The sequence below is a fragment of the Tribolium castaneum genome, chromosome 1 (genome assembly GCF_031307605.1).
Source record: "Tribolium castaneum strain GA2 chromosome 1, icTriCast1.1, whole genome shotgun sequence".
Lineage (NCBI taxonomy): Eukaryota > Metazoa > Arthropoda > Insecta > Coleoptera > Tenebrionidae > Tribolium > Tribolium castaneum.
The window spans coordinates 3,556,709-3,581,516 of record NC_087394.1 but is presented as its reverse complement, the minus strand read 5'-3'; the positions used below and the strand labels follow the sequence as shown (position 1 = coordinate 3,581,516).

Here is a 24,808-nt window from a genome sequence, read left to right as displayed (position 1 = left end):
TTTAGAAAAAAAAACTTTCCAACAGTTAAATAATTTATGTGATTTTGACATATTTTTTTCTTTTTTCAGCCTCTTTTTTAAACAAACTTTCTTAACACGCATTTTTCGAGAGCTTTTCTTACAACTCGAAATAAATTGGAACTGAACAAAAAACTGTTGTTTGATTATTTTGGAAATCTCGGCCATATCATCTGAAATTTTTCTGTTTTCTAAGAAAATTTCTAGTTTTCTATTAGACTGGGCTTCAAAAATCGTGGATAAACTGTCGATCGATTTGTCTTTGATACATTCCAATTCGAAAATTGTGTCAAAACTTAAATATTTTGGCAAAAACTCAATTTCATCGCGAGATTCTCTCACAAAACTCAAAAATGTACCAAACTTGATCAAAAATCTTTATATCTTTTTATGATCTTTAAGAAGCAAAAACAAAAAATAGGGTGTTTCATTTAAATTTTTCAAGTTTTTTAACAAACTTGCAATTTTTTAGTTTTTTTCTACATTAAGTTCCTTATGCTTGCTATCGTTAGGAAATACTTTCACTTGTGATTATGAGTAAAAAGTAACAAAAGTAATTAGGTAATAATTATTACATATTGAAAAGTTATCGAATTCGAAATTCGCGCCCTCTTATGGAAAGGTAAGGTTGGCAACGCTGGAAGAAAAAACCGCCAAACTAGTGACACTGACGCTAGACTGGTTGTGTTGTGCCCTTTAATTTGTGTTTTTTCCGTGTGTTTGTTCCCATCCGTGTGATTGTGATATTAAAATTAAAAGCCCGAACACTAATTATTGTGACAATCAGTGCCCGAATGTGCAAAAAGATTTACCGATTTCACCACCTCCTGTGCCAGATCCTGCTTTCTTCGGTACCAGGTCAGTTTTTCCTTTTTATAAAACGCCAAATAAGAGAAACCAGTGCAACAATCGATTTTTAGTAAATGTTAATTGAACGCAAAGCCACTGGAATTGGGAACAAACATAACCTTCACCTAACACCTTAAAACTTTTAATAAAGTATCACTTTGCTGGTTCTGGATTAACAATAGGCCAAAAAGTAGCATTAGCAGTACTAGCACTTTTCAAAATTCATGGTATTGTTAAAGTCGTCTCGAAAGTGATTGAAATAGTCCACAAAGTATACAAGCGTGTAACGTTGGTTGCATAATATTTTAAACTTTTGTGACACAAAATTCAATCTTACTTACACATTTATACACTTAACAGACGTTTTTAAATTTGCCCAAGGCAGCTTCTGTTAACTTTTTCGAAAATAAATCAAAAAATGCTAACTTTTTAGGCTCTTTGACAAAGTCAGCTGAATATGTTCTTTCATAAAAATTCGTTGATGAGTGTGCATATTTAAACCTTTTTCTTTGAATTATGAACCTTGTGCATCGGTGACACCAATAAATTTATACTTTTGTCAGCAAATGGCTGCGATATGAACTTCCAGTCGGATACAAATGCAAAACATTACGTTGTTTAAATGCAAATGATCCGAATAAAGCTTCTCCATTTGTATTAATGTCATTTGGGAAACAGAAATTTTCATACAAAGGACAAACCGTCTGTTTCCTGAACCCGCTGACCTCTTCCTCCGGTTTTAGACAATTTATTAAAATTAATAACAGCTTAACGTAAACCTTTAAACCTAACAGCAGTAATTTATAGAAATTTTTTGTGGTTTTTTGGGTGAATTTTTTAAGTCGACTTTCTTGGGCTCCCCAGATGTCTTTTGCAGCGCGATGTTTTTAAATGTTTCTGCTGACATTTATTTCCTGTTTCAAATTTTTCTTTTCAGCTTTCAGTTAATGTACTTCGTGAAATGTACTAGGAATAGTCAGTGTAGTGTAGTTTGTTGACTACTGATTAAATTTGTTTTTTTTATTGGTAATCTATTTTTCTTATGTAATGCTCGCAGCAGCGTGTATAAATCCAACTTTCAAACACGCGCGTTTTTTAAAGTATCCGTGGCAACATCAATAACCCAAGAAACGTGAAGTATAAATGGCGTTTTTTAATGAGTTTTTATTATAATGACCATCAATTCCATGACAACGAAAGGTAGAATTTTTGTAATATTAATATTAGTATTTATGATTTCAAAGGGTACTAATAAAAAAAAACGTAAATTATTCGTCGATAACTTGCTCTATTTGGAGCACTCCGGTTACGCCGTCGTGCTCGAAAAATCGTGCGTGTCTTAAAGACCTCCATATCCACTTAAAGTTTAATATATTATTTTAACTACTTTTCAAAGCTTGATACATATTAAAAAAATATTGTATCCACAGTTCATTAAAAGTCGAGCATTTTTTTTTGGTTGAATAAATAAAGCCACAAGCAACGTTTTAAACATTTTATTAAAATTAAATAGTGCTTAACTTAAACCATTAACAAAGTGAGGCACAATACGATTATTCATCACATTTCAAAACATAAAACTACATCGCAACAATATAAAAACCGAACAGCATCCAACGACACCGATCTTATCTTACATAACCTTACGAAATGATAAGAACTGCTTGTTCGTGAGGGGTTCTCCTTAAAATTCATTAAATAGTAGGCTTTCTATCAACAGGTAAAGCTCCACCTACAGCTATTTTTCTTAAATACGTAATCGTCAACTAATCACAACAGAAACTCAAAACACTGTTGTTAGGTCCTAGTTAAGCGCACCTAGTCGATATGGCGTGATAGAATTTCGTTGCGGGCCTAAATAACTCAATCTGGGCCTAGATATGTGCTTCAGAAGGGCAGTGGCCAACGAAACGTCTGTATTGAAATTTATCACAACTCACGCCCCCTATGACCGAAAATTTAAGCTCATTTTTCTTATAGTTTCCTGTTATACCGACTGTCGCCGCCATTTTCAAACCTAACTTTATATATCTCTTAAAAAATAATCGATTCTAGTCTAGTTTAGCGCCTATTTTCGAAAACATCACATGCTTAATGCGTCCCGCTTGATATACAGGGGGATTCCTCGAAGCGTCCGCCAGCTTCCCGCCCGACAAATCCTCCATAAATTCCAATACAGCTCAAATAAGTGTGTGTATATGTGTTGATAGTGTGATTGTGTGAGCAGTGGCGGCGGTTATTATTATTATTAATTTAACAGACGACAGCCGATATCGGATTTTCGGTGATATGGATGACATTCATTGGCCATTGTCCGCCATTAGGCATTTTCGATTTGAGCAGTTCTTCCAGCGACGTTTTGCGGAAAAGAGCCATTTTTGTGGGAGACAGGGGCGCCACTGTAAACACAAAACATCAAACTGGCGAACGGGGCGACATCTCCGCGCCAAATCAGAAATGTCAGTGCAACCCTTCAGATCTGTGTGTGTTTGGTAGTGTCAAGTGCCAAAATAAGAAAATACGACAAGCAGACGCATGCACCAAGCGAAATTAATCAAGGAAAAACAACTCCCACATACAGGGTATTGCAAAAAACATAAAACAGTTTTTGGTCCTTCGAGCCGGATATAAAACCCTGTATTCGGCCGTCATTTTTAAATATACAGAGACACACACACGACTCACAAGACACGACAGATGAAGATCATGCCACTGCCACCTATGAAACTACGAAAAAAATAAACTCGCATCATCATCAAGACAACGTTGGTTAGTTCCGTGTAAGTACAGGATGTCCGAATCTAACCGCACGAAAAAGTATTGTGGATACTTGGTTAAGCAAGTCCATGTTTTACTCCTTTGTTCGGTTATTAATTGGAACAGCCTGTATTAAGTATAACTTGTTTATTTATATACAGTGTTCTCGTGTGAACGCAACTTACGTGTCAATTTTCGGGATTTTTTCGGGCCGAACGACAGGCCAGGCTTTAAAAAGTTTTACCTTCTATTGACACGCTGCTACTGGCCCGTCGGCGCACTTGCACGGCTAAAACAACACGACATAGCGATGATAAGAGTCAAGTAGGCTAGAAATCAAACAAAATGGCGCCCCGACGACTGCTAACAAAAAATCAACACATACTAGATGAATTTATTCAAATAAATAAATACACAAAGGGGTGAAAGCACAACACAAAATTTTTAATACTATGTTTAGCAAGGGGCGGGGCACTTGAGATGTATCGCTGGAAAGAAAATCCAAAAATTAAAAATAAACCAAAAAACGCTTGCTACATGAATGAGTGGTCGTCTAGAACGGTCTTGGACAAACTTAACGCCCATTTGCTAGATAAACTTTATTCAATTTTCGTTACATCGCCATAAGCCAACTCCAATATTGTCATAAGCACTCAAGCGTCAATGTACATCAAAATCAATTAAATCAAGTGACCGGCGACTGAAATTCGTCCCAGGCCACTTTGATCAAAACGGTACATAAAACGATTTAAAATTTGAAAAACGGTTAATATTTCTCCAAGACCGGCTCGATTTTCGGACATTGCTTCACAGATTTAGCTGATTTACCAATGAGGTTTATGAACACAGATTATTTTGAACAATACATACCATTCGCGCATATCCAACCAACGCAAACATTGTAAAATAAAACAAACTCAGTGTATGATCGTGTTTTCATTTTCCTAATCTAGGTTTGGGGGGGGGAGAAGGGGACACAGAACAATCGTCGACACATTGACGTTTTTCGGGAGGGGGGAGGTGGTGGACCACCTCCCACCTCAAACATTAACTACTTGGCAAAGCGGTGTCTAGTGGCAAGCCTGAGGCTTATTATTTTTTTTCTAGTTTTGATATTATTTTTTAAAAAAGTCCGATTTTCGAGGTTATGTAGCGGAAGATGTCGTCGGATTTTCACTTACCGTAGCCTTCTCCTTGAAGAAATAGTCGGAAAGCTTCGGCCACTTTGCCGGGTTGTTCTTCGAGGACCATACCGCAGTCTGAAATCTACATAAAGTGTGGTTTATTTTACTATTAATCAAAGGAAAGATAAATTTTCATGATTAATATACGGTGGTCGTTAAGTTATGGTAGCGCTCAGCTCCGTTTGCGTGTGCGTCATCTGACATTTCTGTCACTACGTTTACATAGCAGGGGCATAGCGGTAACAAACTATCAAATATGTTTTGAGGTTACGAAGTGTTTAAATTATGAGTTGTTACAAAAAATACAGATTCACAAAACAAGAACTAATAAACACAGAATCAAAAACCTAACGAAACGCAAATCACAAAACACAATAAACGAACAGAAAATACTTGCGATTAACACCGATAACACTTTCGAAAACCATGCGATGACGTCTATTATTTACTGTCAATGTCAGTTTGACAAATTCGTGACACTTGACGGTGTTGTCGAAGTGCACATGTAAATTAATGTTCAAGGATGCCACCCTTAGATAGCCCTTAGCTGTTTAAATTTGCATTGTTTTTGATAATTTTTTATAGCTTTCTGTTGGTAATGAAAAAATGAAATTGATGACGCACACGCAAATCGAGCTGACCGCCACTATATAATAGGCTATTATAGGGCCAAGCTTTCAAGTTTAATGATTTTTGCGAAAAATCGAATTTCTATTTTTAGTTAAATAGAGACGAGTTCGCTATTCATTCCGGTCTTGTTAATAATTAAAGACACCGCAATGACGGGCAAAAGTTCGGAAAACAACGCAAAATAATAACTTTTAACTGTTGTTACTTACTAATTTGCTACACGTGAAGTAATTAAAAATATAAAAAATACATAAACACAAATAAAAAATATACGGAGAACTAAATACTAAAAAACTTGATCTGTTTAAGTGAAACAAAGCTTCTTACCATGATTTTGATTCAAGTTTTGTCAATTGAATCCCCTTTAGACTTTACAGGCGAAATGACATACAAAATTAATTCTGTTCCCAAAAATTTTGTGCGTCGGTAATAAAAAAATATCTACCAGTTTTAAATATACAGCCTTTCAGAAAATAACTAATTTAATTTATATCTTATAAGTAATTAATTAATTACCATAAAACTTTGTACAAGTTACACGCATAATTAGGGAATTATAAGTTTTTGCCAATCATAACAAATGATGGCGAAAAAAATTCTAGTAAATGTTTATTAGTTTCCGAGATGTTTCGTAATGAAAACAGTAGTATCAGCTTTTAAATTACAAATAATACCAAAATTATCATTTTGATCAAGGTAGGTACATTGGTATACATCTAGAAAAGGTAAATTTTTGGTAATAAAACTAAATTTTTGTCCTAAAAACGTGTTTAAAGCCACAGAAATTGCAAAAATAATGTCATTTTTGACATAATTTTCTGATTTATTGGCTTACTTATTACGAAATTTTGCGCAATAATTAAGTTTTTTCCTGAATAGACGCTTAGAAAAGGTAAATTGTTGGTCATTTTTGACCAAATTTGATGATTTGTACGTTCTAGTTTAATGAAAATATGAAGAAAAACTTAATTTTTGGTCTAAAAACGAGTTTTCAACCTTAGAACTTGCAAAAATAATGTCTTTTTGACATAAGTCTGTGATTTATTGGCTTTTTTTTAAGCAATAATGTAGTTTATGCTATATAAACGCTTAGAAAGCGTACATTTTTGGTAATTTTTGACCAAATTTGGTGATTTTTTCGTTCTAGTTTAATAGAAATACGGAGAAACACTTGATTTTTGATGTAAAAACGGGTTTTCCTTCTTACAACTTGCAAAAATAATGCATTTTTTGACATAATTATGTGATTTATTGGCTTATTTTTTTCAGAATTTTTACGCAATAATTGAGTTTTTGCTGTATAAACGCATAGAAAGGGTAAATTTTTGGTAATTTTTGACTAAATTTGGTAATTTTTTCGTTCTTGTTTAATAAAAACGAGAAGAAAAACTTCATTTTTTTGTCTAAAAACGTGTTTAAATCTTCAGAACTTGCAAAAATAATGCCATTTTTAACATTGTTTTGTGATTTATTGGCTTATCTTTTAATAAATTTTGCGTAACATTTAAGTTTTTGCTGATTAAACGCTTAGAAAAAGGAGATTTTTGGTCTTTTTTGACCAAATTTGGTGATTTTTCTCGTTCTAGTTTAATAAAAACAGGAAGAAAACCTTGATTTTTGGTCTAAAAACGTGTTTAAATCCTTAGAACTTCCAGAAATAATGTCACTTTTGACATAATTTTGTAGTTTTTTGGCTACTTTTTTAGAAAATTTTGAGCAATAATCGAGTTTTTGCTAAATAAACGCTTAGAAAAAATTATTTTTTTGTTATTTTACGCAATTTCTCGGTAACTAGGAAACTTTTACTACAATTTTTGTGTACTATTCGAAGTTATTTGGCAAAGGCTATCATTTCCCAAGTTTATGTGCCTATAAGATTCACCCTGTATTGAAAAAGTAATTAAAGAATTTAATAAAAAAAAAGTATAAAAGTATAAAATAAAAAATTATAAAAGTATAAAAACGTGTTTTTTTTGCTTAAATAATAAATTCTAAGTTTTTGGAAAATTCGAATTTTAGACTTGTCAGCTCTCCCAAAATTTTAAAATTCCTGCATAATTTGTTATCGCTAATCTCGTTATTCAATGTCAGATTTTATATCACTTACTATGTAAATAGTTAACGGTTGAGGCTGTTTTGTTTACTCTTTTTTGTTTTAATGAAATTCGGGAATAAATTTTGAAAACTGTCGATACGCTCACTCGTTTTGGCAAACATTATGCTCGTTAAACAAAATCGATCTTTTCATAACTGACTACGTAAACAACTAGTACTTCCAGTTCTTTGGAATTTTCGTAGGAAAATATTTGATTACGGAAGAATTGTAATAAAACAAACATAAAAAAAATTTTTTTGGTGAAAAAAAAATTACCTTCATCCATGACGAGTTGGTGGGATCCAAGCGCCCATTAAAAGTGACAGTATCATCAACATGGGGACTCAACGACCCCGTAATATTCATAACCGGCATCTTCAACGTAGTCGATTCTTTCCGCTTCGTCGGATCCAACTCCCTCTGTATATTCAAATCTGTACGACGCACATAACTATCAATAAACAACGCTAAATTCGTCGGATTAACATTGCGTTCGAAATAGCTCTTGTAGACTTGCACCAAGTCGTGGTTCCTTTCCTCCGTATTCTGGAACAATAATAACCGTCTATAACATTAAACTATAATGAAAAAAAAAAAAAAACTAACCCGTCCAAAATGATGCCACATCAAATAATCCAAAACGCCCTGAGTCATCCCCTTGGACCTCAAATGCCGAGCGTTTAATTTCTGATAGCCCCATTCAATCCAGCCGGCTTGGGTGCTCACACAGTTGATGAGACACAAAGCGGTCACTTGATTCGGGTTATTGAGGGCGAAACGAGCCAAAATATTGGCACCAGCGCCTACGCCGAAACCGATGAATTGTTTCAAACCGAAGTGGGAAAGGACGTAGCCGAGTTGGCCGGCGAGCTCGTCCATTGTCGGATAGATATAACTGGAAAAATTGTTGTCAAAATTGATGATCTGGAAAGTGAGAGAGTTATTCACTCTTCAGGAAGTGTCGCAGAACCTTCCTCTTGACCTGGGGCATTGACGTGGTATACGCAGAAGTTTTCCAGCAATGCCCGCATGTCGATGTAGTTGAAGAAGGCTTGGAAACTAGAGACATCTGAAATAATGGGGAAGTTTATAACGAGAGTTGCAAACACTAGTTTTTCTACTGTGCCATAGTTTACAGCACGAGCGTAGCGAGTGCAGCAATACATTATTCAAGAGTATAGTTTTTTTGTTTACAAAATTTTGCCTTAAAACTTAAATAAAGTAGGACGATGACAAATATAGTTTAATCAAACAATTCCTCAATTGGTAATTATCTTGTTAGGTTTTTTATGCCAACGGACTGCATAAATAAAACTGTACTCGACCAACTCACACAGTTTTTCTTAATCACACAGTAGCGTATTTGGTAATGCTAACCTTTTAATCTTTTAAATTTAAAAATACTGAATTTAGTGTAACATCGGTGGACATTAAAAAAAAAATTCTCAGTCAGTTTTAAAAAAGCTCGAGCAAAGTGTAACACATTGTATAAAGATTAAGCCGTCAACCCGTCCTGAAAAATGTTATGTCATAAAGGATAACTGATTTATCAGCGAAATGTTTTATTTCAACCTTTCAACTTAACTTGACAGCAGTATCGACTATAATCCCTTGACATTTCTCTTTAAAAGTGAGAAACAGTTGGGCTTGATATTAATGCGAAGTGTGAGATATACCCTTGACCATGTATAAAACTTTTGTTAAAGAGACAAGGTGACGAACATTCTAAAAAATTATACAATGTGTTCAAAAATGGTTGTTCATCAAGTCAGCTATGAAATTTGAACGTAATGTGACGCGTAATTGTGAATACTGTCAAAGTAAAACAATTCAGTAAACAATTCAAAAGAGATGGCAATCTGTTGAGATATATCAACACATGTCAAATGTCCCGTCGAATCGAGAAAATTGAAAAATTGTCGATAGTTTTTTAAATAGCTTTTATATAATTTTAATCCACTTATTTTGTCGATTACGGAGAAAATCGCTGTAAAATGCTCCGAGGAATCAATTACCACCACTATCTCCGCCACTGTTTTGAAGACACCGACGATTTTTTATTTATGATTTATTAATTTTTTTATAAATTTCGGGAAAACTTCGATACCTAAGTGATATTTTTTAATGCATACGAATGTAACATGTTGCGAGGAATCAATTGGTGTTGAAAAAACCGCAAATCCACCAATACTTTGGAGGTATCGACGAGTTATTTATAGTTAATTCATTTTACTTTTTAGCATTCTTTATTTAGTTAAACAACCAGTTTTGAACACATTGTATAATTCCATCAATCCAATAAACAATCCAGAAGAGATAGCAATCTGTTGAGATATAACAACACATGTAAAATGTTCCGTCGAATCGAGAAAATTGCAAAATTGTCGATAGTTTTTTAAATAGCTTTTTAAAATTATATAATTTTAATGCACTCCACTTGTTTTGTCGATTACGGCCAAAATCGTTGTAAAATGTTCTGAGAAATCGATTACCACCGCTATATCCGCCACTGTTTTGAAGGCACCGACGATTTTTTATTTATGTTTCATTTCTTTTTTTTATAAATTTCGGGGAAACTTCGATACCTAAGTGATATTTTTTAATGCATACGTATGTAAAATGTTGCGAGGAATCAATTGGTGTTCAGAAAACCGCAAATCCACCAATACTTTGAAGGTATTGACGAGTTATTTATAGTTTATTCATTTTACTTTTTAGCATTCTTTATTTAATTAAACAACCATTTTTGAACACATTGTATAATTCCATCAATCCAATAAACAATCCAGAAGAGATAGCAATCTGTTGAGATATAACAACACATGTAAAATGATCCGTCGAATCGAGAAAATTGCAAAATTGTCGGTAGTTTTTTAAATAGCTTTTATATAATTTTAATGCACTCCACTGATTTTGTCGATTACGGAGAAAATCGCTGTAAAATGTTCCGAGGAATCAATTACCACCACTATCTCCGCCACTGTTTTGAAGACACCGACGATTTTTTATTTATGATTTATTAATTTTTTTATAAATTTCGGGAAAACTTCGATACCTAAGTGATATTTTTTAATGCATACGAATGTAACATGTTGCGAGGAATCAATTGGTGTTGAAAAAACCGCAAATCCACCAATACTTTGGAGGTATCGACGAGTTATTTATAGTTAATTCATTTTACTTTTTAGCATTCTTTATTTAGTTAAACAACCAGTTTTGAACACATTGTATAATTCCATCAATCCAATAAACAATCCAGAAGAGATAGCAATCTGTTGAGATATAACAACACATGTAAAATGTTCCGTCGAATCGAGAAAATTGCAAAATTGTCGATAGTTTTTTAAATAGCTTTTTAAAATTATATAATTTTAATGCACTCCACTTGTTTTGTCGATTACGGCCAAAATCGTTGTAAAATGTTCTGAGGAATCGATTACCACCGCTATATCCGCCACTGTTTTGAAGGCACCGACGATTTTTTATTTATGTTTCATTTCTTTTTTTTTTATAAATTCCAAGGAAACTTCGATACCTAAGTGGTATTTTTTAATGCATGCGTATGTAAAACGTTGCGAGGAATCAATTGGTGTTGAGAAAACCGCAAATCCACCAATACTTCGGAGGTATCGACGAATTATTTATAGTTTATTCATTTTACTTTTTGGCATTCTTTATTTAGTTAATTTAGGCAAAAATATGGTACAACATTGTTAGTTTTCGAACTATGTATATGTAAAATGTTCTGAAAAATACTAGTTGAGAAAGTTATAAAAACGCCAACAATTTAAAGATAGTGTAATGTTTATGCTTTTTTTAAACTGAATTTTTACTATTTCTCTTATTTGTCCATTTGTCTTAATGTCCATGGACATTACTTGAGCTATACGTATGTAAAATGTTTCTATAAACCAATTGGTGCCCAGAACTCCACAAAATCTCGGACATTTTTGAAGATTTTTACGAATATTTTAAGAAGGTGCTTATTTAACTTACCTTATACTAGCAATTTTGAAAGAAATACAATACAAAATTGATATTTTTTTTGCTATACGTATGTAGAATGTTCCGATTTACGTTCCATTGAAGGCCAGTTGTGAAAATATTGGTACATTGTTTTTTATTTTATTTTTGCTTCTCGTATTTTGTCAGTTTAAATAAAACACCAACACTAAATTCGTACATATATTTTTTGAATCGTACGTAAAATGTTACGAGAAATCAATTGGTGTCGCCATTTATTTAATTTTTAATTTGTCAATATTGGTAAAACTACAGTACAACTTGAATTTTTTGAGCTATTTGCATGGAAAATCTTACAAGGAACCGATTGAAATTGGCAAAAAACAGAAAATTAAAAAAATATATATTGAAGCACTCGTCGCGTCGTCGCTCGTGCTCTAAAACTGCATTCAGGCGGGAAAATTAAATCAACACTTACAGTTGAGACCCAAATCGTGGTAGGTCAATATCGCCGGTTTATTCCTCGACCCTTGCACCGCCACCACCAAATTCCCTCGATCGGTCTCCACCACCTCCTCCTGAGCTGAAGAATCATCCCGTGACAAAGACCGAGTCGAAGGGAACTGAAGCTGAATATTTTTCAGTTCGATATCGTCCATGCTATCTGAAGGCATCGTGCTGAAAAGTTTTTTGACAATGTCAAGTAAACACATGACAATTAATTGAAAACATTTGAAAAAAAGTACTCAAAAGCTTCTCGATTTTGAATGGTACATTGTGAAAACCTTACCCCAAAAGGGCTGCTTCTTCAGCCACACCGGAAGCTGGCATTTTCCTGTTATTACTATTCGAGTTTTCTGTCCTAAAACAAAGTGGCAATGAACTAGAAGTGTCCTACACTACCATGATTAGTAATTTGTTAGCGAGCCGGTTTCCGGTTTTTCGACCGGAAACTCGACTCCGGTGTTAGTGGGCGACAAGCCATGTGATCACAATATATTATTTTAACAAATGCATCAACCATGCCTACTTACCCGAGCTCCATTATGCGTTCCAAAAATTTGTGACGACCAGATTTCGCTCGTTGAGGATCAATGAAAAGCAATTTGTTTAATGGAAGTCGCTTTGCTCCATAATGTAATAGAGTCCAACGGCGCAATTTCTTAATAAACGCCTGCCCTGACCTTAGTCACGTAGCAGGATATTTTCATTAAAATCGTCGAAACGCCCAAATGGCGGCTATTTTTAGAACACTTGCTCATCTTTGTTTTGATATTGAAACCGAGGCGTAGTAAAATTTTATTTACTAGCAATGTTGTGGTCAAAGTGGATAGACACATGCGGAAAGGACGAACTTTTTCTATTACATTTCAGGATTTTCTTTCAATGTCGAGCGGTAATTGCGTCGACAAGTTTGACCTCATTTTGTATGACACTATTCCAAACTATTTACCAACAAAATGAAGAATGCAATAGAATTGATTTCTTAGACTAAAAGGCAAAAAATGTGTAACAATCACCGTCAGATCGATTACTATTTTTGATATTCTACTATTAATTGCAAGGAAATATGCGAAACACGAGGTATTTCAGTAAAAAAATTTGACCTAAAATTTGATTTCTTAATCTTATACAGTTGATGAAAAACGCTAACAAGTTGTTCATGTTTGTATAAATAATCGTATTAGTTTTAGTACGTGTGAGAATGCATACATTAATAATAAATTATGACTAAATGTTGTTATTGTTGTTACTGAACATGAAACAATTACCCACTTATCCACTTTTTGTTCCCAAATCCTGCAAACAGTTCCGTATTTTACTACAAGTGTTTCAAAAACTAATGTAATTATTATTACTTAAAAGAAATATCAAGGTAAGTATAAATTGTTGAATATTTTTAAATATTATTACAGTTATGATTACCTGATCTTGTATTTTTGAAAATTATTAAAAAATACAGAAAGCTATTGTCAAACAAATTTTAAAAAACTGATGAAGAAGAAATCGTAAAGAAAATTAAAAAAACCTAAAGGTCATAAAAGAGACAAACGGAAATTCTAACTGTGGAAGAAGGAAAAAAGCTCCTACAACTGTCCAGTGAAGAAATTGCGCTAGAGGATGAATAAGTTTTTGATCTTCAACCAAAGAAAGTTTCAGCTAAAAACGTAAAGAAGAAGAAAATTAGATTGTAACTAGAAAAAAAAGGCAAAAAATCTAGTAGAAGGACCAGAAGAGATTCCGGAATTTAAATTTAAAAAAGTTTCTACTGAAACTCACGTATCTGAAGAAAGTATAAATAAAAACAACTGGGTAAGAAAATTATGATAGGTGAAGACAGGAAACAGGAACAATCAGAGATTGTAACCGTTGAAGAAAAAATGAGGATTACAGTTCAAGAAATTCTTCAGTTTAAATAGCAAATGTTGCCACAAAGATGAAATCATTGAAACCATTACAAAAGAAGACGAACCTAAAAAAGAGGATAACTAAAACAGTTAAGAAAAAAAAGAACAGTGGAAAAGAAGAGCAAACTCAAATTGTGACTGTTGAAGAAGAAGAAAAGAAATCTGAAACAACAGTCAGACTTGAAGAAATACTTGTGCAGGAATAACCGAAGAGCTAACTGAATCGTTACTGAACAAGATTAGGCAAAAAAAAACAAGTAAAGAGAAGAGAGATATCATAATAATTGAAGAAGATAAAATGCCCGAAACCACAAAAAAAGTTGAGGAAATTCTTAATGAAGAAAAAGTTTTAATCTAGACTGAAAGAGAAAAAAAAGAACAAACTAAAAATGTAACAGTTGAAGAGAATGGTAAACTGCCTGAAATCACAGTTCAGTTGAAGAAATAATACATGAAGGGTATTTACTGTAATGGAAGTTATTAAAGGAATTACAAAGTAATTAAAAAAAAAACAAAAAACAACGCTTACAAAGATGAAAAAATTTCGTTCAAAGAAGCAACTGAAGAAAAAACATAATATCTGAAAAAATATCTACTGAAAATACTGAAACTAAAATTGTTAAAAAAATAGTAAAATAAAACCAATTTCCGAAACATTTTTTTTTGTTTTCATTATTTCCAGGGACGGACAAAAGAATGGAACTAAGCATTTTGTGCCTAAACTTACCCTTAAACTAAACCTTACCAAAAAAACTAATGAGTACTTTAAAAATCTAATAATTTTTCAAGAATATATTTTTGAAATTCTGTTTAGTTTGCGAGATATTCAGGATTTTTTTTTCAAATGGCACTCTCCTGGGTGATTTTTTTGGTAAAAGTTTATGCTTTAAGAATGACTTCTAATTCAAACATATTGTTTTTATTGGTTTTCTTAAAAAAATATTAAATTTGTATTCCAAGCGTTACGAAAATTTTCCGAACAAAGTGGTTGTATCCCTGAATTTATTACGTAAAAAATTGACGAATCAATGAAAATATTCGAAGAAAAACATTTACAGATGTTCCACTTTGGCCAAGTTCGAAAAATCTTCGTAACGGGCTCGGAACGTAAATTTAATAATAATTTATAAAAAAAAACTCTGATTACAGAAACAATACTATTGCATTGAAAGCATTGAGTAGAAGTCAATTTTAGGTCATAAGCTTATACGAAAAAAATCGCCGCAGAAAGGTGCCATTTTAAATAATATTTTTTGTGATAACTCAAAAACTAAAAGAAATTTCGAAAAAAATTCTTGAAAAATGATCACATTTTTAAAATACTTGATGATGTACTGATTAGTTTTTTCATACGGTATATAGTTTAGGCACAAAACACTTGTTTCCATACTTGTGCCCAACTCGGTATGTTTTTTTTAATAGCAGCCTACCTTGCATTTTAATAATAATAATAGAATAGAATAGAACAGTTTAGCACCATCTTAAACGTTATGAATAAGTTGCCTTAAATTAGATGGATTATCTGAAAAAAAATTGACTTCTTACGAGACAATTAATTTAATAAAAACATACAAAGTCGAAAATAGAGGGAAATTTCGAAAACCAAACGCATACTTGTTATTTTTATTATAGTTTACTGTTTCAAAAAAGTCTAAAAAAACATTTACTTTTAAGACGGTTACTAGGTATAGTGACACTTTAAATAATCGAGGATCTACTGTAGTTACAAATCTTCTGAAAAATATACTTTCCAAATAATTTGGAAACAAAATGGTTTTAAAATTCAGAAAAACTATTATCTTCCACTTTATTACTACTTTTTTTTGATGATGCGGTATACCTTAGTAATTTCTTCGTATTTATATAAAATAGTCGAAATAAATTTACACTTTGTGTTAGTAAACCTTTCGTTCAATCACATGCATGGCCACTTTTCCTCGCCGAACCTAATCAGTATGCAAATAAAATTCCGCCAGCGACCACAAATAGCCCTTGATCGATGCTCAACTCGGCGAAAGCTCGTCGCCGAACACCAAGAAGCCGTGTGTGTGTGTGTTACACAAAGACTGCACCGCCACCGCTAAACCGCCCCCAACAGTACCTGGATGAGATGACGACTGGCCCCCCGCTGGCCACCCTCTCGATCAGTTTTTGGTCCTTGGTGGCGGCTGTCCCACCTGCCATGAAACTAAAAGCTTTCTTCATGCCTTCGAGGATTCCGGTGGCGGCGTTCCCACCGCCACCACCCGCCACCGTGGTCGAGCGGTACACGTCGCTCGTGCCCGACAAGGAGCGGTAAGAGCCGGTGAGGCTCCCTGGCATCGTGGGTTAGGCCTGATCATGAGCACATTGGTCATTCGAACGAACAGGGAAAGCCTGATTTTATGGGGCGGCCGAGACGTGACCCGAATCGGGAATAACGGGAGTCTTAAGGGAACAGAAGGGAATATTCAATTCGGGGAGTTCAGGGGGAAAAGCGCTTGTGTCTATAAATTTACAAAATGTTACAGACTTTTTACATTTGTTTTATCGATTTCGACGAAAGTTCGGTACACAATGTACGATTTTTGAGCTAGACGTATGTAAAATGTTGCGGGAAATCGATTGGTGTCGAGAAAAACTGATATTTTTTTGAACTATAGTTATGCAAAACGTTCCAGGAAATCGATTGGCATTAATAAATTGTGGGTAGTTTGACGATTAATGCATTTTTAATTTTCATTTTTTTCTTCTTTTAACATGTTAATTTTGGCGAAATTACGTTTGATATTTTTTAACTATGTAAAACGTTCCAGGAAATCGATTGGCATCAACAAATTGGCAGTTTTGACAATTAATGCATTTTTTAATATTGATTTTTTTCTTCCTTTAAAATGTCAATTTTTGGCGAAATTACGTTTGATATTTTTTGAACTATAGCTATGCAAAACGTTCCAGGGAATCAATTGACATCAATAAATTGTGTGCAGTTTTGACGATTAATGCATTTTTTAATTTTTATTTTTTTCTTCTTTTAAAATGTAAATTTTGGCGAAATTACGTTTGATATTTTTTAACTATGTAAAACATTCCAGGAAATCGATTGGCATCAACAAATTGGCAGTTTTGACAATTAATGCATTTTTTAATATTGATTTTTTTCTTCCTTTAAAAAGTCAATTTTTGGCGAAATTACGTTTGATATTTTTTTAGCTATGTAAAACGTTCCAGGAAATCGATTGGCATCAACAAATTGGCAGTTTTGACAATTAATGCATTTTTTAATATTGATTTTTTTCTTCCTTTAAAATGTCAATTTTTGGCGAAATTACGTTTGATATTTTTTGAACTATAGCTATGCAAAACGTTCCAGGGAATCAATTGACATCAATAAATTGTGTGCAGTTTTGACGATTAATGCATTTTTTAATTTTTATTTTTTTCTTCTTTTAAAATGTAAATTTTGGCGAAATTACGTTTGATATTTTTTAACTATGTAAAACGTTCCAGGAAATCGATTGGCATCAACAAATTGGCAGTTTTGACAATTAATGCATTTTTTAATATTGATTTTTTTCTTCCTTTAAAAAGTCAATTTTTGGCGAAATTACGTTTGATATTTTTTTAGCTATGTAAAACGTTCCAGGAAATCGATTGGCATCAACAAATTGGCAGTTTTGACAATTAATGCATTTTTAAATATTGATTTTTTTTCTTCCTTTAAAATGTCAATTTTTGGCGAAATTACGTTTGATATTTTTTGAACTATAGCTATGCAAAACGTTCCAGGGAATCAATTGACATCAATAAATTGTGTGCAGTTTTGACGATTAATGCATTTTTTAACTTTAATTTTTTTCTTCCTTTAAAATATATCAATTTTTGGCGAAATTACGTTTAGTATTTTTTGAACTATATACGTATGTAAAATGTTCCGAGGTATCAAGTGGTGTCAAGAACACCGCAAAATCATCCACTGTGTTCAAGACATCAGCAAGTGTTTGTTTTTCTTTTTTTTAATTTATTATTTCTCTTGAAATAAGCGAACAGGAGACGATCTTTTCGTAATATATTCAATTAGGAACGTTTAGTGAGAAAATTTTTTTCTGACTATTTTATTACAAATAAATTAATCGATCGGTTCGAAACCAACAAATGACGCAAACTTTTTAAACTTATGTATTACAAAAGTGTGACTTCTGTGAATGTTTTAAAAAATGTAATAAGTTGAAAAAATACAGAACACATAGGAAGATAATAAAAAAAGAATGTAAAAAATCATATTTACGAGCTAAGTTGCTTGAAATTGCCCAATTTAGACCTCATTCGGCAATTTTCTGACTTATTTTTGGCACAATTTCTTGAAAAAATGAGTTTTTGACCCAAGAAAAATTTTACTTTATTTCATATTTTTATACATGTTTCTTTACAGTGTTTGTGTTACATTTCTTTTAACTTGTCGGCCTATTCTGACGTGAATTAACTGAGTTTCTGTTTTAAATGACTGAAATAAAGTAATTTGCTCTTATTTAGCGAGTTTTTCCTTGTTTCTAAAAACTCCTTTGAAATACTAAATAATATGAAGAAAACATATTATAATAAAAATAGTTTTTTTGCTTCGCTTGTCACATAGCTGCTCAGATTTACTTAGACAATTTGGAAAAAAATACTTAGGTCAAAAAAAAAACGGATTTGCAGCGTAAAAAACTGCTTCAAATCTTCTATAAGTATATACAGGGTTTGAAAGAATAAAAACGAAAATTTCCGTTTTTTCTAATTATTCAAAAACTAAAAATGACACAATATAAAAATGTGCAACTTTGCCCTAATTTCACCGAACTTTGTATCTCTTATAATAAATGAGATCCCCATGGTGGAGCTCGAAAAATGGACATACTGTATGCATCTAAATTATTCAATAATGGGGAAATGATTTCAATTTTAATTCAAAAACAGTGCATTTTGTATGAGAAAAAAAAATAGAAATATAACGATTATCTAAAAGTGGAAGTTTGTATAACTGTGAAATTAAAATTCTTCCAAGTGCCTGATTTTAAACAGAGATATTGTACTTACAATCGATTTTACACTTCCGATAAAAAACAATGGTCTGACAATAGAAGTTCCTGAATTACTCATGAACGGATATGAGATCTGAATTCCAAATGTGTAATCCGAAGTACGAAGTACTTACTACGATTATTGTATTTCCTAAACTTATTTTTAATTTGTTAAACTACTTTTGAATTAAAAAAAAGGTTATTTTTGTGTTCGTTCTCAAAACATCTGCGGTAACTTTTATTTCCAGGTCCAAAATCACAACTTTTTAGACTTACCCCAAAATTTTTTAAATCATATTATTTTATTGTTTTCTCCAATTTCAAAGACGATAATTAACAAAGTTAATGTTTCACGAAAATAATAATTTCTAATTTTGACTGTAACATTAAAAAAATTCCTTATATGTCTTTTGTGACAATACATTTCTGCATTCAACGAAACAAGTCCTTCTGAAGAAAGATCGGAATCAAGGTCTTTGGAAAATTGAAAAAACTAGTAAGGTGACTGATTTTTTTTGCTAAGTCAAAACAATAAATGTATTTAGATTTATTTAGATTAGATGTGTTTTCAAATTTCCACCGTATTTTATTTCTCCTTATAGTGAAGAAAATAGAAGAAAACAGCTGGGAAAATTATTTCAGTATTTTGATAAGCTAATCTGAAGCAACAGCTCTGTAAACAATAAAGTTGTAAGACAACATCATTACAACTTTGCCAAAGTTCCAAACTCTTGTCTTCTCAACACAGCTGCTCCTTGATTGACTTTGATAAATTCTCGTTTCATTGATATATGAGGAGAGATATAAAATGAGCCTTGTAATAATTTTTTACCCTCACATCTTTATTAATGATTAATCAATAGGCAATAAATCCCAAAAGAACCCTAATGTAAATCACAACAAAGCGAATTAAGCTAGAAATAGAGTGAGTGATTCATCAAAATTATTTCAGCTTTAGGCAAAATGATGGATGGGAAGTGGGTTCAAACTGACAGTTTGACTTTTTTCTATTAAAATAACTACGTCTTTAGACACATCAACCTTGGTCGAAATAACAAATCAACAAGTAATTAACACCCAAGATTACATTTCTTTACACATGCATAGGCAAAGTGTAGCAAACAAACACTTGATGGATTTACAGCCTTTTGCATCGCAAAATAATCAAGTGTTAATAAATTCTTATTAAAGTCTAGCAGAATCTGACTGAAACCGGACTGGACTCGAAGAATTAAGACCAAATCATTGTTGTCTCGGTCATTTGATTGATTTCCCCAACGGCCGTCCCTCAAAATCAGGCCTAAACATGCACAAAGCGCACATCCAGCTAAGCCAAACAATGAAAAATTCAAACACCATGCAAATTGGGCTGAACGTGGGCCATCAAGAGGGCTGCTGTCAAAGAAGTACTATTGATTTTCCAGCTAATTAAAGGCCCGGTCCAACAAACCGAAGGCCAAAAGCCGAAAAATCCAAAAATTGAGTCTTACCTTTGGAAATGGCAGTTTTGATTTAATGAATCTATGCAAACACAACACTAACACGATTTTTGGGACAGTCGGAGGAGGCTTCGACTGGCGAAGAGTGACGTTTCTACGGATGCACTAATGTTGTAATGCTAAATGAGACCTGATTGGTCGTTAGAAGACCACGTGACTTGGTTTCACGAAGAAGGACAGGGGCGGAGACGGGTTTTTGTTGGCGGTTTATCAGGTAACTGATAAGGTTAAAGAGGTTATTGGGTGAAGCGTTTATGACAAATATACGGAAATGAACAGATAGACAAAGGTCAATTTTACTACGTCAAGTTCGTAGTAATTTAAATAAAAGAAGGAAAAAAGAATGAGACGCCTATGGAAAAAGGAAAGGGCGACGAAATTCAGCAGAGGTGTATTGATTGGAGAAGTTGCCGTGTTTTGCTTTCTAAGGCGCCCTCTCGTGATAAGATTCTTACAGATTACAGTTTTCTATCATTGTAATAATCTATGTAATCCACAAGTTTTCTTTCTTTTTTTTTCAATTGTTTTTTTTTAACCAAATGCATTTCTAGACCATACCCATGTGTTTTTTCTTCAATTTTTTGCGACTTTGAAAATAGGTAGTGCACGGCCTACTTAATTTTAAAGTCATAATCTACTTTGTTGAAAAATTTAATTGAACTTCTAGTAGTATAGTTCGTTTGTATGTATATTATATAACACCCTGTAAGTTAAACAAGGAAATATGATGTTATATGAAGAGAAGAAGTAATAGATTAAGAAAAATAGAGAAGACTCAACAACAAATGAACAAAGGAACATCAAAAAAAGCAGTGAAATAATTTTGAACAAAGATAATAAACAGAAAAAAAATTACTTGGCCCATGAGGGGATCGAACCCGCGACCTTCGCGTTATTAGCACGACGCTCTAACCAACTGAGCTAATGGGCCAGTTGTTCAATTTTTTACTTAACAGACAATTAAACTAAGACTAATATACTAAGTGACTAGACATGTACGGAAGAACTATTAACCACTTTAAGACTTATTATTTACTGAAGACTGTTTTTGCTAAGAACGCTTGTTTCTACATTTTTGTTCATCCTGTATATTTTTTTTTATAAAAGAGGCAACCAAATATACAGCTTGTATAATGTGTTGCATGGCTTTAGGGTCAAAGTGTGCAGCTTGAAAGTGCAGTTTTTATCTTTATTAACTTTGCAGCAAAACACGAGAAAAGTCTGTAGTGTTTTTTTTGAAACTTTTTTCAAAATTTAAACATGAGTTAACATTGTTTGATAATTATTCAAAAGTACAAAAAGTGGTTTTTTGCAAAAAGTATTGCCAAATTCTTGGAGATAACACTATTTAAAATTTCAATGTGGTGGAAGTTTATGATTTAAAAAAAAATTAAATTAATTGAAAATTTTTATTGATAAACCAATGTTTTCCAAATTTTGGAGGCAACACTTTAAATATTAAAAATTACAATGTGGTGTAAATTTATAATTGTAGAAAAACTAAATGAGAATTTTTATTGACAACCCAATCTCTAAAAAAATTAAAATTAGTTTTATAAATTTAATTTTGCTCTGTACTTGCTTTGGAGATTAAATTTGTGCTAGACTGGACGTTATCGTTTTTTTTTTGCAAAATAATATTTTATTTTTTAATTAGGTATGCGTTAAAAACTACTTACACAAAATTTGTCTTAATATATTTAGACTAATTAAATTTAAGTTTATTTTAAAGTAGGTATAAAACAAAAAATCCAATTGTTTTTGAAAAAATAACAAAAAATACTTAATTTTAAGTCAATGCGCGCTTTTAAGTACTTTTTTACTCGAGTTTTAAGTCAAATTAATTACCAAACTTACCAATCAGTGGCGTCGAAAGCCATATTGACGTGTCCTACATATCTATCCCTGAACAGCACTGTCCTATAGAGCGCAAAAGTTGTTTGATCAGTCGTTGAATTTTTCAAAGCATTGGGATTCCCTTGTGGTTTGTGGCTTTTCAGCATGTTGGCTGTCCTGGAAAAACGGATTAAGTAATTAAAGTCGGTGAATACTCAACGAGTGAGATAATAAATAAACAATACAAAATAGTCGGCTATTTGAAAAATTTATTCGAACAATTTCAACGATAGGAGGAATTACCAAGATACAGGAAAATTTATGCAAGCATGTTGGTCACCTTGATAAAATTATCAAACGTATATTTCCCTCCAGTCACACTGATAAGGCTTTCAATTTTCTCTTAAGTATTGTTCGGTTGTAAACTCGCTTATTTATAAGTGTTTCTGATGATTTGTCAATAATCGCATAAAATGTAAATCAAAGCTTATTTTAGTTCATGACTGGCGATCGATAAATAATAATTATTTAACTCTTTCAAAACATTCGACACATTAAATGTTGTAGTCAATAATTAAACAGTTATTTATTGTTTAAAACTGACGAATTAATTTGTTCATTCACTGAATCATAAATATTTTGTTTGTTTTATATATTTTTTTTAAATTATACAATTTGATCACCTCTTCTAGGTAATCAATGCAAAATCAACAATCACATCGCCCGATAGAGCGAACTTTTTTTTCTCTTCTATTCTTTATAATAAAGATGTTAGAAGAATTTAGATGAAAACATACATCTCCAAAATCTTTAGAAAAATTACGAAACTTACTGGTAGACATCCTCCAGAAGATCCCTCGCATTTAATTCCTTCATCTCCAACACTGCTCACTCTTTCAAACTCGTATGCAAGCAATCAAACGGTTTTTTTAAACTAAACAGTGGAAGAATGTCTAGCTTTAAATAGTCGAAGCAATGTGCAACAAGGACATGCTCATATACTCGTACACTGATTAAAATGTATTGAAAGAGCTTTACAAAAAGCTCTTTTCACGGAAAACTAATCAGAGGAGCGGCGAGTTACGCTACAGTGGACCCAATTGTTATCATCAACGGTGATGCAATTCCAGTTTGGATAAACTGGACAAATATTTAAATTTGGAAAATAATGTTGTGGAAATATTGGCCATATGCGCAAGGACGAGTTAGTTTGTGGTAAACTAGAAAGACTAGAGAAAATAAATTAACCAAATAGTACAATTTGTTTTTAAATGATTCTCATCTACTTAACTTTGAAATTGATTTACAAAAAAAAATTGTGCTGCTCTGCTCAATTGAATAATAAATCAGTAAATGTCAAAACTGTCAGTAGTCAAATTTACAAATTGGCAAATAATTAATTTTAAAAATTTCTTTAAAATACAACTAAATTGTTCGACTGTGCAAGAAAACATTTTTATTGTCGAGGCTTATTTCTGAATTATATGAATATGAATATGAATATGAATATGAATATGAATATGAATATGAATATGAATATGAATATGAATATGAATATGAATATGAATATGAATATGAATATGAATATGAATATGAATATGAATATGAATATGAATATGAATATGAATATGAATATGAATATGAATATGAATATGAACATGAACATGAACATGAACATGAACATGAACATGAACATGTCTTTTTTGTCATGTTTAAAAAATCTCTTAAAGAATGTCAACAGTATCTGCTGTAGTGAAATTTCGTAAATTTTTACAATATGTTGAGCTATTTTCTAGCTTGGAAATTAATTCATTGGCTGAAAGAACAAAATAGACTTAAACCGATAATTTTTGGTCTTGTTTCTCAAAAATATAATGATTTAAGTCAATTTCTAGCTTGATAAAAGATTTGGAATTGGTTGAAATGGAGTTATTCTGATCTTAAACTAGAATATTTTTACTACATTCAAAACTTCTAGATTTGAGTTGGCTTTTGACTTAATAGGAAGTCGCCCTGAGTTCGGCCTAAAATTTTATCAATTTTTTAAAAATTTGACAAGTTTAAAAAATGTGCTATATCTTTTCTGGCTTCTGAAGTAGTGTTAAATAAATCAAAAAACGAGCAAAGTACTTGGAGTTTTTTCCCCACAAAAATTACTGCTTGAAGTAATCTCAATAACGAAATGAATCGCTAAGAATAGGATTCAAAGGATAAGGACAATAATAGACGTAAACCGATTATTTTTCTCGTTTTGTTTCCTAAAAAAGTGAAGACAATTTTTGGCTACAAATTGAATTAACCCAAAGTGGCGCTTTTGAGTAATTTTGGGAATGTCTCTGAAAGTTAGTGACTTTATATAAAGCGAGCCTTTTTTGTCGTGTTTAAAAAAAATCACTTAAACAATGTCAAAATTAAGTAAATATCATTTGGAGTTATCTCAAATATTTGCTGTTGTAAAATTTTTTTCAATATGCCGAGCTATTTTTAAGCTCAAAAATGAACATGAACATGAACATGAACATGAACATGA

The 24,808-nt window shown here is 32.3% G+C and overlaps 1 protein-coding gene and 1 non-coding gene across 7 annotated transcripts; both read right to left on the bottom strand.

The window, feature by feature from the left end:
- Window positions 1–2,348: 2,348 nt before the first annotated feature.
- Window positions 2,349–23,228, bottom strand: MESK2 (Misexpression suppressor of KSR 2). Of its 6 annotated transcripts, none has more exons than XM_008193266.3 (9): window positions 20,434–20,592; window positions 16,006–16,238; window positions 12,287–12,358; window positions 11,975–12,174; window positions 8,482–8,602; window positions 8,140–8,428; window positions 7,810–8,079; window positions 4,806–4,890; window positions 2,349–3,266 (listed from the first exon to the last, which is right to left on the bottom strand). In XM_008193266.3, exons 2-9 carry the CDS (start codon window positions 16,224–16,226, stop codon window positions 3,121–3,123), a joined length of 1,404 nt encoding a protein of 467 aa, XP_008191488.1. In that variant the 5' UTR covers window positions 16,227–16,238; window positions 20,434–20,592; the 3' UTR covers window positions 2,349–3,120. The 6 variants fall into 6 exon arrangements, with proteins under 6 accessions (XP_008191488.1, XP_015834237.1, XP_008191492.1 ...); XM_966180.5 differs by lacking the exon at window positions 2,349–3,266 and adding an exon at window positions 4,005–4,112; XM_015978750.2 differs by lacking the exon at window positions 2,349–3,266 and adding an exon at window positions 4,209–4,443.
- On the bottom strand, window positions 21,300–21,373 carry TRNAI-AAU (transfer RNA isoleucine (anticodon AAU)). The gene has a single exon. It is a non-coding gene; the product is annotated as a tRNA-Ile (tRNA).
- Window positions 23,229–24,808: the final 1,580 nt, after the last annotated feature.

Bases quoted from the DNA above. Each gene is read 5' to 3' on its own strand.
- MESK2 (XM_008193266.3), bottom strand. From the start codon at position 16,226: ATGCCAGGGAGCCTCACCGGCTCTTACCGCTCCTTGTCGGGCACGAGC. The intron at 8,080-8,139 runs GTTAGTTTTTTT...TTATTGTTCCAG, and splicing joins TGTGGCATCATTTTGGACGG to AATACGGAGGAAAGGAACCA. The intron at 4,891-7,809 runs GTAATTTTTTTT...CACTTTATGTAG, and splicing joins CCAACTCGTCATGGATGAAG to ATTTCAGACTGCGGTATGGT.